The sequence below is a fragment of the Tinamus guttatus genome, unplaced genomic scaffold (assembly GCF_059628265.1).
Source record: "Tinamus guttatus ecotype Peru unplaced genomic scaffold, ASM5962826v1 Tinamus_guttatus_pri_ptg000185l, whole genome shotgun sequence".
In the NCBI taxonomy this organism is placed as follows: Eukaryota; Metazoa; Chordata; class Aves; order Tinamiformes; family Tinamidae; genus Tinamus; species Tinamus guttatus.
In genome coordinates, this window is record NW_028288719.1 from 445416 (window position 1) to 457201 (window position 11786).

Genomic DNA, 11786 nt, shown 5'->3' on the forward strand with positions numbered 1-11786 from the left:
ATAAAAATTATTTCCAAAAAAAACTAATAAATGAATGAAGTTACTACCCAACAAAATCCTATTTTCTTAAAAAAAAAAATACAAGAACTGCTTTTTGAACTGCTTTTTTTTCTTCCTGCCTTTTTTTTTTTCTTAAGGCAACAACCATAAAAAGCATCAGAGCAAACTAATTTCTCCTCTTTGAGGATCTACTTACATTTCTCCTACGATACTCAACTTGGTACATCCAAAAATTCTCCATCTCACTTGTGGCCTTGTTTGATTCCAACTACCATGCAACTCACTTCACTGGGGAACCTCTCCCTGATGATGTGTGTGGGGTTTATGGCAGAGCTTGTAAAAAGAGAGGCAAGAGCATCATGTTGCACCTCAGCTATCCACGTCAATCCACCTAGACACTTAAAACCACATGCAGACAAACACAACTGATAACCAAAACACCTTCAAATACAATCATCTGCACTTCTGTCAGGAAATGCTGCTCTTCTCCTGTTTTTAACAGCAGTGTATCTGAAAACTGTATATTCTAGTAAGTCAAACTGTCATGTGCAAGGCTGGGACAGAGAGGACGAAATCACAAAACCAAAACAAGATTTAAAAGCCAGACCCCATTATTTACATGGAAACAATTCCCATCCTTAGGCTTCTGGGCAGAGAACTGGCAAGGGAATATTCTGTCAGCTCAGCAGAGACAAGTGTTTGGTTCCCACAACTAGGTATAGTCAGATCCACAATTTCACAAGCACGGACCAAGACAGCACAGCTGTGTCAGTAAGTATATTAGGTCAGAATTTCCTTCAGAGTACCCTAGCACTTATGTTGTTAAATGTGTAGGAAAAACACCATTAAAAGCTCAGGTACTTTTTGAACTATGCCACAGTTAACTGCTTTGTGGTTTCATTTAAATTCTGGCATTAAACCATCTTTCTTTCTTTAAAGAGGAAAAAATAGGAAAGGAAATGCACTTGCATTTACAGCTGCGGTTTTAAGCAAGCAATCCGTTATCGAAGACTTGCCTAACGGAAGTCAATTGGAGTCATCACGTTAGCAGATATTGGACTGGAAGAAACTCAGTTCCATGTTGTTTCCAAATAAGCAATATGATATACACACTCCCTGCTCACCTTCAGAAGGACACCAAGCCAATTCTCTGACAAAAGTAAATAATTAGACGATGATATTAAAGTAAACCTTAGCCTTCCTCAACCATGTCCTTACCTCCTTTTTTAAATCAAAGAATAACACCAGAAAGCAGATTATCACATCTTGGGAGTATGGGCACCAAGAACTATGAATTCAAGTCCATAATCTGTAGGTCAGAAGTCTGTGACCCGCAACACCTGTATACATTTATGTTATGTATTTCAAGTCAAATCTTTGTCTACTGTCATAATCCAAGAATGGGAAATGACAGTAACAGGAAAGAAAAATGATTTTACCTCTTTTTGTGCCTAATGAACAGCTAGCTCAGCTAAAGAAAAAAAATTACGTTGCATATCAAATACGAAAAGATTCTCTCTCTTGGGAAGTTTCTAATACAGAATAAAATGAGGTTTGTAAGTAGACTGTTATACAGCTGAACATAAATCCCTTGATACAAGCAACCTACCTTCTGGTCTTTCTTACCACTAGCTAGACTGACTGCTGTTTGGCAGGAATTAAAGCCTGTTTGCCAGAGCTGCCAATAATGTTGTTGCAGAACGCCCACTGTGATTTGAACAGCTTGTTCACTGACAACTGCAGCAAGACTATTGGCCTATGTTCATAGATGTTAGACACTGAAAGCTAAAAGTTGCATTAAGTTAATGCAGTATTAAAAATGGAGGTTCTGAATAAACTTATGTATAAACACGCATTTGGCATGATCTGTGGATTTTAATTTAGAAGTGCGACATAAGGACAGCACTCAGGTTGGTTCTGTATTTGAAACTGTGGTGTAGCTGTGTCCAGGTTCATAGCCAGTGCATTTGTTCATAAATATCCTGGACGCTCCAGGCACTCCCTAGCTGCAGTCCACACAGCTGAGACAAGGACTGACTGACCTCCTTCCCTCTCCACAAGAAAGCACCCAACTGGCTGTTGTAGGGGTCTTGTGCAGGAGTCTGGGATGCTCCTAGGGAGCTCCTGCTGCACCTCTGGTCAATGGATGGACACTGGTGGTTGCTTCAGGGTGCTGAAGCCTCCTCCAGCAGTTTCTTCTGAAAAAAATACCAAGCTGCACACAGATAAGATTACCTGAAAGTAGTCACTAGAAACCATTCCCACAGGTAAAGTCAGGCATAACCATTGCTTGTATGGGTAAGATAGCTGGGATATGTGTGGTAGTAGCTCAAGGTGTTCTACAACAGTGGGTCACATGCTGCTCTGGTCATGCAGGATGGGCTCTGTGTGAGACCTGAGAACAGCAGCAGTTTGGGGGGTTTCCCCTGAACCATTTGGAAGCCCCTGCCAACAGCCGGACGGTGACGGACCACTTTGTTTGAGAGATTCTATTGCCCAGGAGAGTGTTATGTGATGCAAAAGCTTTGAATAACTTAGCATTTTTTAAATAAACACTTTATACATGAGTGTCTGCACAATAGTACTGAGATGTAATTCTTCAGCAAAATTAACCAAAGTTATGAAAACAGAGGTTCTGCCCCAAGACATTCATGGCCTCTGCCAAAGCCTTTGAAGAAAGATACTCACTTGCTACTATTCACATTAATAAATCTCAAATACAAAGTAATACAAAAAAGAAAGAAAAAGAATACTCATGAGTTTAGATTTGATCCCTAGGCATTCAAGGAAGTTGTAACTGAGCCTGTTACAATACAGGCCTTAATGTTGCCAGTTTCAGAAAGTGACCCTTTGGCCACGCGAGCCTGCAGCAGGGCTCATGAGAGCCGCAGTGAGATGAGGTTTGTGAGCAGAAAACTCCTCTCAGCAGGACGTGGGGTTCCATCTCCCACTGCCCGGGAGATGCCCCACAGGCACTGGCACTAGCGGGTAGGATCCGTCCTGTGCTCACACACTCCATGGAGGGCTGCCGGCACAGCAGGATTCCCGGGAAACAGTTTGGCACTTGCTCTTTCTCTTACATTTTGATTTCAAATGCAGCACTTCACGTGCCAGTCTGTAAAGATTAGCACAGAGCACACCAGTGTTTTCCAACAGACTTCAAAACTTCAACAACTGCTGTTCTAGTTTTCAAACGCACCAGAATATCATGCAAAATTGCTTTCATCTTTGAATAAATTATTTAAAATACACTGAAAACAAAACAATTCAAGAGGTCATTAATCCAATCTTCACTATAATTTAAACGTTCAAAACTCTTCTGGGGACAGTTTAGTCTTCAAATACATTAGTCGATAAATATATCCTTTCCCCTGTGTGGCTGACAAATCTGCATAAAGCCTTTTGCCCTAGTGATAAATATATATATATTTACAAACTGGTTTGCCCTATACTTTAAGGCTGTAGATTAATGTAGATGACAGAGCTGACCTGCATTCTGTGTGTTCAACCAGCAATTTTAAAACCTCTGTTTAGAAAAAGAAAACAATGTCCTATTAATAGATGCTTATATTTATTTCATTCCCTTTCTTTCTCTCCCTCCCACTTCAGTTCATCTATTAGTGAAACCTGCTTAATTATTTAAAAGAGACTTCTCTATTGCCTTATTAATAATAAATTACTCCTGTTGTGGAAAAAGTGAAACAAATTCATCTCCATGAAGATACTCCAATTCTGGAGTTATAAGAATTGAGAAAATTCTACAACTGAGAACTTAAAAGACTGAAATAAAATATATTTAACTTGAAAGGACAGAGAAGAAAAACTCTGCAGGTCAGTTCCTTTCTACCTGAAGGGCTTGTCTTCAGCAATCAGCTTCTGCCTCAGAAGTCTGAGCCATCCATGTATGTGGTTTAGCTCTACCTTAGTTATCATTCTAATAGTTCGCTGCCTCAAGTGTCTGCAAAGGAAGAAAGACTGTGAACAGCAGTGATGGGGTTCTGCAAAACAGAAGTGTTATATAGGAACAAAATATGTCCTGGAGGGTCAACACCTGGATTTCACAACCATAAACCTTTTGATAGGTGATCTAGTTTAGAGGGGGATATTCTCCATTCCTAGTACTAAGATTCATGACCTTATTTTGAGGCCTACTTTGTTTTCTCCATATTACGTCAAGAGTGAAATTGGCTGCTTGCCTCTCTTCTCTCATAAAGAGAGGAAGGAAATGCTCTTTAAACCCTGATCAAAAAAAAGAAAAAGAAATCCTTAAGCTTTTCTGCTTGACAGTGCTTTTCTCAGCAGGTCTATTTCCACATCCACGAGAGGCCACTATTCTCACACCTCTGTGACAACTTAAAGATGCTGTTTAGACCTTTCACGCAAATTATACACCAGAATATTCCACCATACTGAGACACCCAACACATAAGAGCTACTGTCCTTTCCAGTAACAAGCATTCAGACTTAAGTGATTTGCAAATTCACTGCAAACGCAGCCTGTTCAGGCCTGTAAACACACCTGCTCCTGTGCTTGGCTCCACACACTCAGAGCAGGCCGTTTCTGAGGGAGCACCTGCCAGGAAGGCCATAAGCTGCCCAAGCAGGAGGCAGCCGTGAGCTCCCTCACAGGACAGCCTCTCCTGCAGGTGCAGAGCCAGGAGCTCCGAGCCGCTCTCCAGCGTCGCTCAGCAGGATGGGAGCGGGATCCCTCCGGCTTCCTGCTCAGGACAGCCCCAGTGCCACCTCCGCATCGAGAGCGGTCTCCTCTTCTCGCCGTGCTGGCGGCCGTGCGGCTCTCAACAGCATTGCCTTCAGAAAAGAATTCCGATAGATAGATTTTGGAAATACATGCCAACTGCCTTTAACTCATTTGACTGAGAAATCTCAAAACAAACTAATTAACAACAACAATCCAAAAAAAAACCCACAACCAAACAAATCAAAACCAAACAAAACCCCTACCAACTGTATTTATTACAAGGTCACTGACAGGCTTTATCAAATACCTGCCCATAAACTAAATGCCAGAAAATTAACTGCCTTTCTCACTCCAGGAAAAATATGCATCATTAAGCAAGACTGCAAAAAGCACATGACAGCACATATTCTACATTGTTAAATATTAAGCAGGTACTTGGATGCATTATTTATTTATTCACACAAGTCTCTTACCTATTTTCTACATCAGAGGACTCCCACACTTTACTACAGGGGAATCATCTATGAGATGCTGGCAATACTCTTTTTATATGCAAACAAAACTTTGCTTTTGTGGAGAAATGCATAGAAATGACCAACTACACAGATTAAAATATGAATAAAGTTGGAAACAGGGCTTCTTAAAAAAAAAAAAAAAAAAAAGGCCTTTCCCCAACTGATCTGTGTCTTTCTTTCACGTTTGTTGCATAATCTTTCCAAGCAATATTAACTGGACCCTTCTGCAGACTGGCTATTTAAACTGTTAGCTTCTAAAACTTGTTCCTGGAGCCTTCAAACCTGTCTTCAATAAACATCCTATTTTTAATCTATCAACGAAACTCTCAGCACTAAGGAATGACAGTCACTTTCTCATGAAAAAAAGTCAAGAGAAATTGTCATATTTAATGACTCTCAACTGCAGGTCATTCTTCTAACTCCCTGGTTGCACTGTTCTCTTTTGGGACCTGCTAACAAAATAAAAACTGACTGCTATTTAGATCTAAAGAGGTCTTACCAGTTTCAGTACCTTATGATTAAAAACACAAAACTAATTATTAATATTTCCAAGTATGACTCCTAAGGAGTAATGGTAAGCAAAATGGTTTTCTTAAAAAAAAAAAAAAGTGGATATGATTTTCAGGACAGACCTGCAAATATGCTAAAGATAATAAACGTACACAAATTGCATCAGTCTCCTTGATACTTCTGCAGGAGGAAGAAGCTGCCTGGAGCTAGAAACATACCTCTCAATCTAGGTCTTTCTTATTTCATTATCAATGTTACAAACTAGACTGAATTATGTCTCTGGTATCTACTGCTTACACTGAAAAACTCCCTTTTTTCCCTCTCTGATAAATAGCTTCAACTTTATTTTTACCCTAATTGATCCCCCTTGCTCACAGCCAACACAATCCAGTTTTATCCAATTTACTGCTAAGCAATTCTAGGAACACTTTGTTAATGAAAGTAGTCTGCTCAGACCAGTATAAGTTGGTATCTTAATAAAGATTTCAGCAGTGCAAATAAAACCTCACCTTCCATGAAAACCAGAAACTTTTCCAATTCCACATCCCATATTTTGTTCTTCTACAACATTAATTCACACTTTAATCTGCCGCACACAATCTGTATTATTTAACTCTTTTTTTTCTCCATCCAAGAACGCAGATCGCCTGTCCATCTGTCCATACAATGTACTATACTACTAGGACATCTTACAAAATCAATTCTTCAAGGTGCAGTGAGGTTTTGGAGAGTATCCGGAGCTCTTTTAGGAAAGATTCAGGACTCCAAGCATCCACAGTTTAATGTTGCTTAAGCATTACCGGTACTAAGAGTTCTGAGCAGCAGGAAACTGGATTCTCCTGAAGAAAATATTTAGAAGCACAGGAAATACAGTGGCTAAAATTTACAGGAAACAGAGTGACATGATCCATATTTGAACAATAAGAAGGAATTAATGCTGTTGGAAATTTAATTCCAAAAGAAGTTGCATTAAAAATAATTTTTCTTCTATAGAACAGTCAGGTTGCTTAAGCTTTGCACTTGACTGCCAATGAATTCTCTAACATGCTTTATTTCTAAAACATGAGGGAATAATTTTTGAAATATGATATTTAAGGAGTTTCAATGAGACTGAAGAAACTAAAACCAGAACATACTCATCACTATGCATTTCTGACAGTTTTCAAGGAAAACAAAAAATCTGTAAGCCACCTGTCCAGGCTAGTTTGCATGTTTCTTTCAGCAATTCAAACTACATACTCCAAAGTCTCTTCATATTTGTAGAATACTTATCTCCTTAGTTTTTAATATACCAAGAGGAAGAACAAAAAGTCATAGTCCTTCACTGCATGGGATCTTTCTTCATTATCGAAATTTGCTTTGCTGACATTGAGGTTATTTTTGATAGTTCTGAGGGGTGGCTAGAAGGTTACAATAACACAGTTTAAAAAACTAAACATTAATCAAACCTCTACCATTCACTGTTCTTCCGAAAAAAATAAAACAAAATTAAAAAATAAAAACAAAATAAAGAGCAACAAAGATGATGGAGCAGACGTTTACAGTACAGTTCTCCTTGAAGCAACAGAATGGATCCACTTATAGATGACTTTGGTCTGGCTCATGAGACTTTTCACGTCAAGAAATTCGACATAGGTAAAGTTATTTATGAGTTTACTGTATTAGGAATAAAGAAAAGTCATAAAATTTCAAGTAGAGATTGCTATGACAGGCCAAGAACAACAGCTGGAACTGTTATGAGAAGCCCCAGACTAGAACACACCCAAGGACGTAACTTTTGCTGTTGTTGCTGGTACATCCTGACAGAGTATGGACAAAACAACAAACACTGGCTGAAGGCGAAGATAAGGAGCACTGTGTGAAGAAACTGGGCAATGGGACTGGAGTCCATGGAAAGGACCCCGAAAGACAAGCACCAGGGCTCTTGAAAGAGCACCGAGGACCATGGAAGGGACAGCGCGCCCACGCGCGAGGGTGGGGTGTGTTGTAATTAGTGCCAGGAAATAGAATGATTGTGTATGACCATTCTGGGAACACAGTGCGTATGCAGATAATAGAGAAATGTAAGCTTTGGTTAACGCAGCTTACGGTGTGCGTGCTAGGAGGACAGATACCCCACACACCCAGCGCTGTGAATAAATAATACTTGCTTCTTCATGCTACACTGGTGTTAAGAAGTTCCTAATTCTGACTTTTAAGGAACAGAATGTCAAACTGAACCAATTCTGATCCAGTTAAGCCTTGGGCCAAGAGAATTTAAGAAATGCTAATACCCTAAATCTCTAGACAGTGACCTTCTGTGCTTGGGTCAAAGGACAGAGAATACATTTTACGGTGATAATATCTAATATTCAGATTCATAGAACACCTGTAGCGCCCGGAAAAAAAAAAAAAAAAACCACACTAATTTCTCTCTAGAATCTAAATCTGTGATAGAATTTTTATAGAAATCATATGTAACACTAACAGGTTTCTAACAGAAACTTATCTGACAGAAAACGAAACTTAAAACTAACAGGAACACTTAATGCTAGATTAGAGATGACAAGTTGTTTGGTAGTTATCTACACAGTGGCTCTGAAAAAAATATTGTAACAGCATCTGTTTCAGAAAATCAAAAGCCAAGACTTTTGTGAATCAGATTGCTGTACCACTTAATTGAGGTCATCAGAGTCTCATAAGGGAAAATTTGTTCAACTGATAGTGCATGTTAGTGATAGTTCTCACCTATCTTCTTTAGTATGAAAATGCACCAAGCACCACCATGGACAGAATCACGTTTGTCCATTAAATGAACAAAACCCCGCTGCTGTATGGCAATCTAGGTAACAACACGACGGACACAGGCTGCGTGCCCGAGCTCTGCGTACTCACATCTCCATCTAGCGGCCTCTGTTCGTCACTGTCCCTCGTCGGGCTGATGTCCTGCCTCATCACCCAGATGGGCTCCTTCGGTTCATCGGGGGTATACGGAGATCGGATGGTCCTTGTCTTCACTTCCTCAATAGCCTCTTTAATGTCCTTGATGGCCAGTGAAATCGCATCCCTCTTTTCCTTGCTGTACCTCTGTACGGGCTCTCCTGAGTTGGACGTGACTCGAGAGCCAGCAGGGGGCTGGCCATTGCTTTCATGCCCAGCAAGAGCGTGAGCAGGCTCCAAACCCTGCTCTGCCTCTGGCATGTCTTCCGCCGCCTTGTCCAGGCTCTGGGAGCTCATGCTCTGCTTCACCTCCGCCACAATCTGATCAATGTCCTCCTCTTGTTCGTAACTATCCATCCTTGGGTAGGGTGCAAACTCAGCCTCCTTCTCGGGGCTGTCAGACTCTCCATCCGACCGCTCATCGTAATGGTGAAGGCGGGCGCCGAGCGCTTCCTTGCGGTAATTGTCCGCCTCCTCCCTTTCCCGCTCGTAGAGTCGGAGACCGTCCCTCGCATCCAGCTCCGGCGCGTCTCCTATCTCCTCATACACGTGCTCCTGCAGCCCGTAATCCGCATAAGGCTCAGCGTACTGCTCATCCTCCCCTCGGTGGAAGAGCCGGTGTGTGTAGACGTACCCTGAGTAGGCCGCATTCATGGCTTCCTCGTGCTCTATGGAGTGGAAATGCAGGTGGTTGGGCAGCGCTCGGTTGTGAACGGCCTCGCCATGCTCGGCCTCAGCATTCTCCGTGTACTCCTCAGACTCTGGCCTATATTGCACCGCGTATGCGCTCTCGTCCTCATTTTCCTGAACTCTGTCCGTATCATAATTGTCCTCCACCGGGGCAATGACATCCCCTTCGGCAGTATCCGTGTGATTGTGGAAACCGCTCTCCGTGCTGGCCGACCGAGCTAGCATCCCTTCCTCCTCCTGGGCGGACTGGCCCCCGCGGCTGCTTTCCGTGTGCCTCGGGTGGCAAGTCACATAACCCTGCTCCTCCTCCGCCTCCGAGTGCGCCAGGTCGGCCTCCACTGACTCGTTCACGGCTCCGTTTGATGGCTCTTCACTTACTTCCCCCTCAGGCGGTCCAACCAAATGGTTCATGGCAAGTACTGGTGGGCTGGCCACTTACTCTACTGACATTTTGTCTATCACAGCTGGAAAGAGAGAAACAAAGGAAAAAAAAACACTGAAGTGACTCTTAGAAAAAGCAGGGTCCATGAACAGAAGCAAGAACAGGCACTCTTACTAGCCCAGGAAATACACTTACAGCTTCATGAGCTATGAAGTCAGAGGACAGCCAGCAGAGCAACATCACCCTCCATGCTAATAATCTCCACCAGCACCAACCACCCACCTACAACCCTAGCAAAAATTTTATGGATAAATTCTTTGTGGCAGAACCATCTCAGAACTGTGCCGGAGGAAGCACCTGACAGCGAGATCCAATATCCTTACTGGGATACACCTAGGGTGATGCCTGTGATACACACGGGCTGACTCCTGCACCAAATGCCTTCCCTAGAATACAGAGCAGGCATTACTAATATCCACAAGTGTGACCTCTGCCACTCTGAGAAGAGCCAGGCCTTCCAGCCTTATTGAGTCTGAGTAAAAATCTCAAAAAGATCACAGAATTACTACAGAGTAAGTAAGTAATAAGTAGCCAAGGGGATAATTATGCAGGCCATGGACACAGAAAAAAACAACATAAGGACATAGATTAGCCTCTACAAGTTTGTCAGAGCAACTAAGCTCATCTAACACACGAAGTTTTATTTTTATGTAAAAGTTTCAGCTATTTTGAACTTTATCCCTTATTTTAAAAATGTAGTTTCATAAAGACAGGAGCATCTTATGTGTTCCAAGTCAAACCATATACCCATGAATAAAATACTGCCTTAGTCTGTGGTTTATTATTAAATACTAAGAGAAAAGGTACCTGATGAAAGATTTATAACCTGAAGAAACTATGAGAATACACATGCCAAATACCAATCACGAAAACTAACATGAATGTAAACAGGACTTGAAACAGATTTAGTGAAGTCATGCAGGGAGGTTTAGATGACACTTTCCTACCTAAATGAGCTCTGTGCAGAAAGGCAGTGGGAATACTTTCCTGTGGAATGAAAGTAATTTCAGCTGACCTCCATCAGAGCTTTTAACAAGCTGGCACGTGCAGATAGATGATATTTGTGCTATGTCCTGGTAGGCAGCTTCCAGTTCAATGACAGTTTTTCCTTGCCTATGCCAAAACCAATGTTTTGGACTTTAAATTTAGATTACAAATTTTGGCCCCTATCCCAGGTGGATCATTTCATTGCCAGAAATGATACCCATGTAGCTTGCGCAAATGTAGTTTGCTGCATTTAACCTCCAAGATGTGCTCCTTCCACATTCACAGGGGTAGAAAAGTTATAATTGATCATAGTATAGTAGTTGTAACACAATAATTAAAGTAAATCACAAAAACCCCATCAACTGAACAGGTAAAGATACTATACAGAAACTCAGATCATAAATAAAGGTAAACAGGAAAAGTTCATTGCTTTAAACTTTAGTTTCAAAGAAATTACAGGAAAATTCACTTTCCTGCTATGAGAATCTTTCGGTAACAAGGTAATGGCTCTTCCAACAAAGATTCCCAAGAAATCAGGAAAGAATGGATGGAATTTGTGTTTTTATGTGTGTCCTATAAGCACTGAATCAAACACCTCAACCCTCAAATCAGATGATAACCATATAGTATAAGGCAAAAAGAACAACAGTATTGGAGAGCTTTCAATCTTAAGAATGAACAAAAAGAATAGCTAAGAAAATAATAGTAACAGGCCATTGAAAAATCAATTCAAAGTAAGAGTCAACCGAAGTCAGCTGCAAAATTTACAGTGCAGACACAAAATTTACAAAACAGACACAGAATTAGGCCAAAACAGAGCATTGTTTAACAAGTTCTGCATTTCAGTTGTAGCACTCAAAGTAGTCCTTGACTCCTACCCAAGTGTCATTGGCCATTCACAGAGAAAGGGTATGACCAGGAGAAAGAAACAAAGTTCCACACAACTGTAGGATGATGGCAAATTTAAAAAAAAAAAAAAAAGGCAAAATTCAACTGCATGACAGCTTTCTGTACCTCGATTCAT

General features: G+C 41.2%; 1 protein-coding gene across 2 annotated transcripts in view; it reads right to left on the reverse strand.

Annotated features, from left to right (window-relative positions):
• Positions 1 to 9795, reverse strand: part of APBA1 (amyloid beta precursor protein binding family A member 1) — a 33508-nt gene extending 23713 nt beyond the window's left edge. For both annotated transcript variants that reach the window (XM_010226343.2, XM_010226334.2), the window contains exon 1: positions 8599 to 9795. In XM_010226343.2, coding sequence (XP_010224645.2) covers positions 8599 to 9744 — 1146 coding nt within the window. In that variant the 5' untranslated portion in view covers positions 9745 to 9795. The remainder of the gene's footprint in view (positions 1 to 8598) is intronic.
• Between the last annotated feature and the right edge of the window lie 1991 nt (positions 9796 to 11786).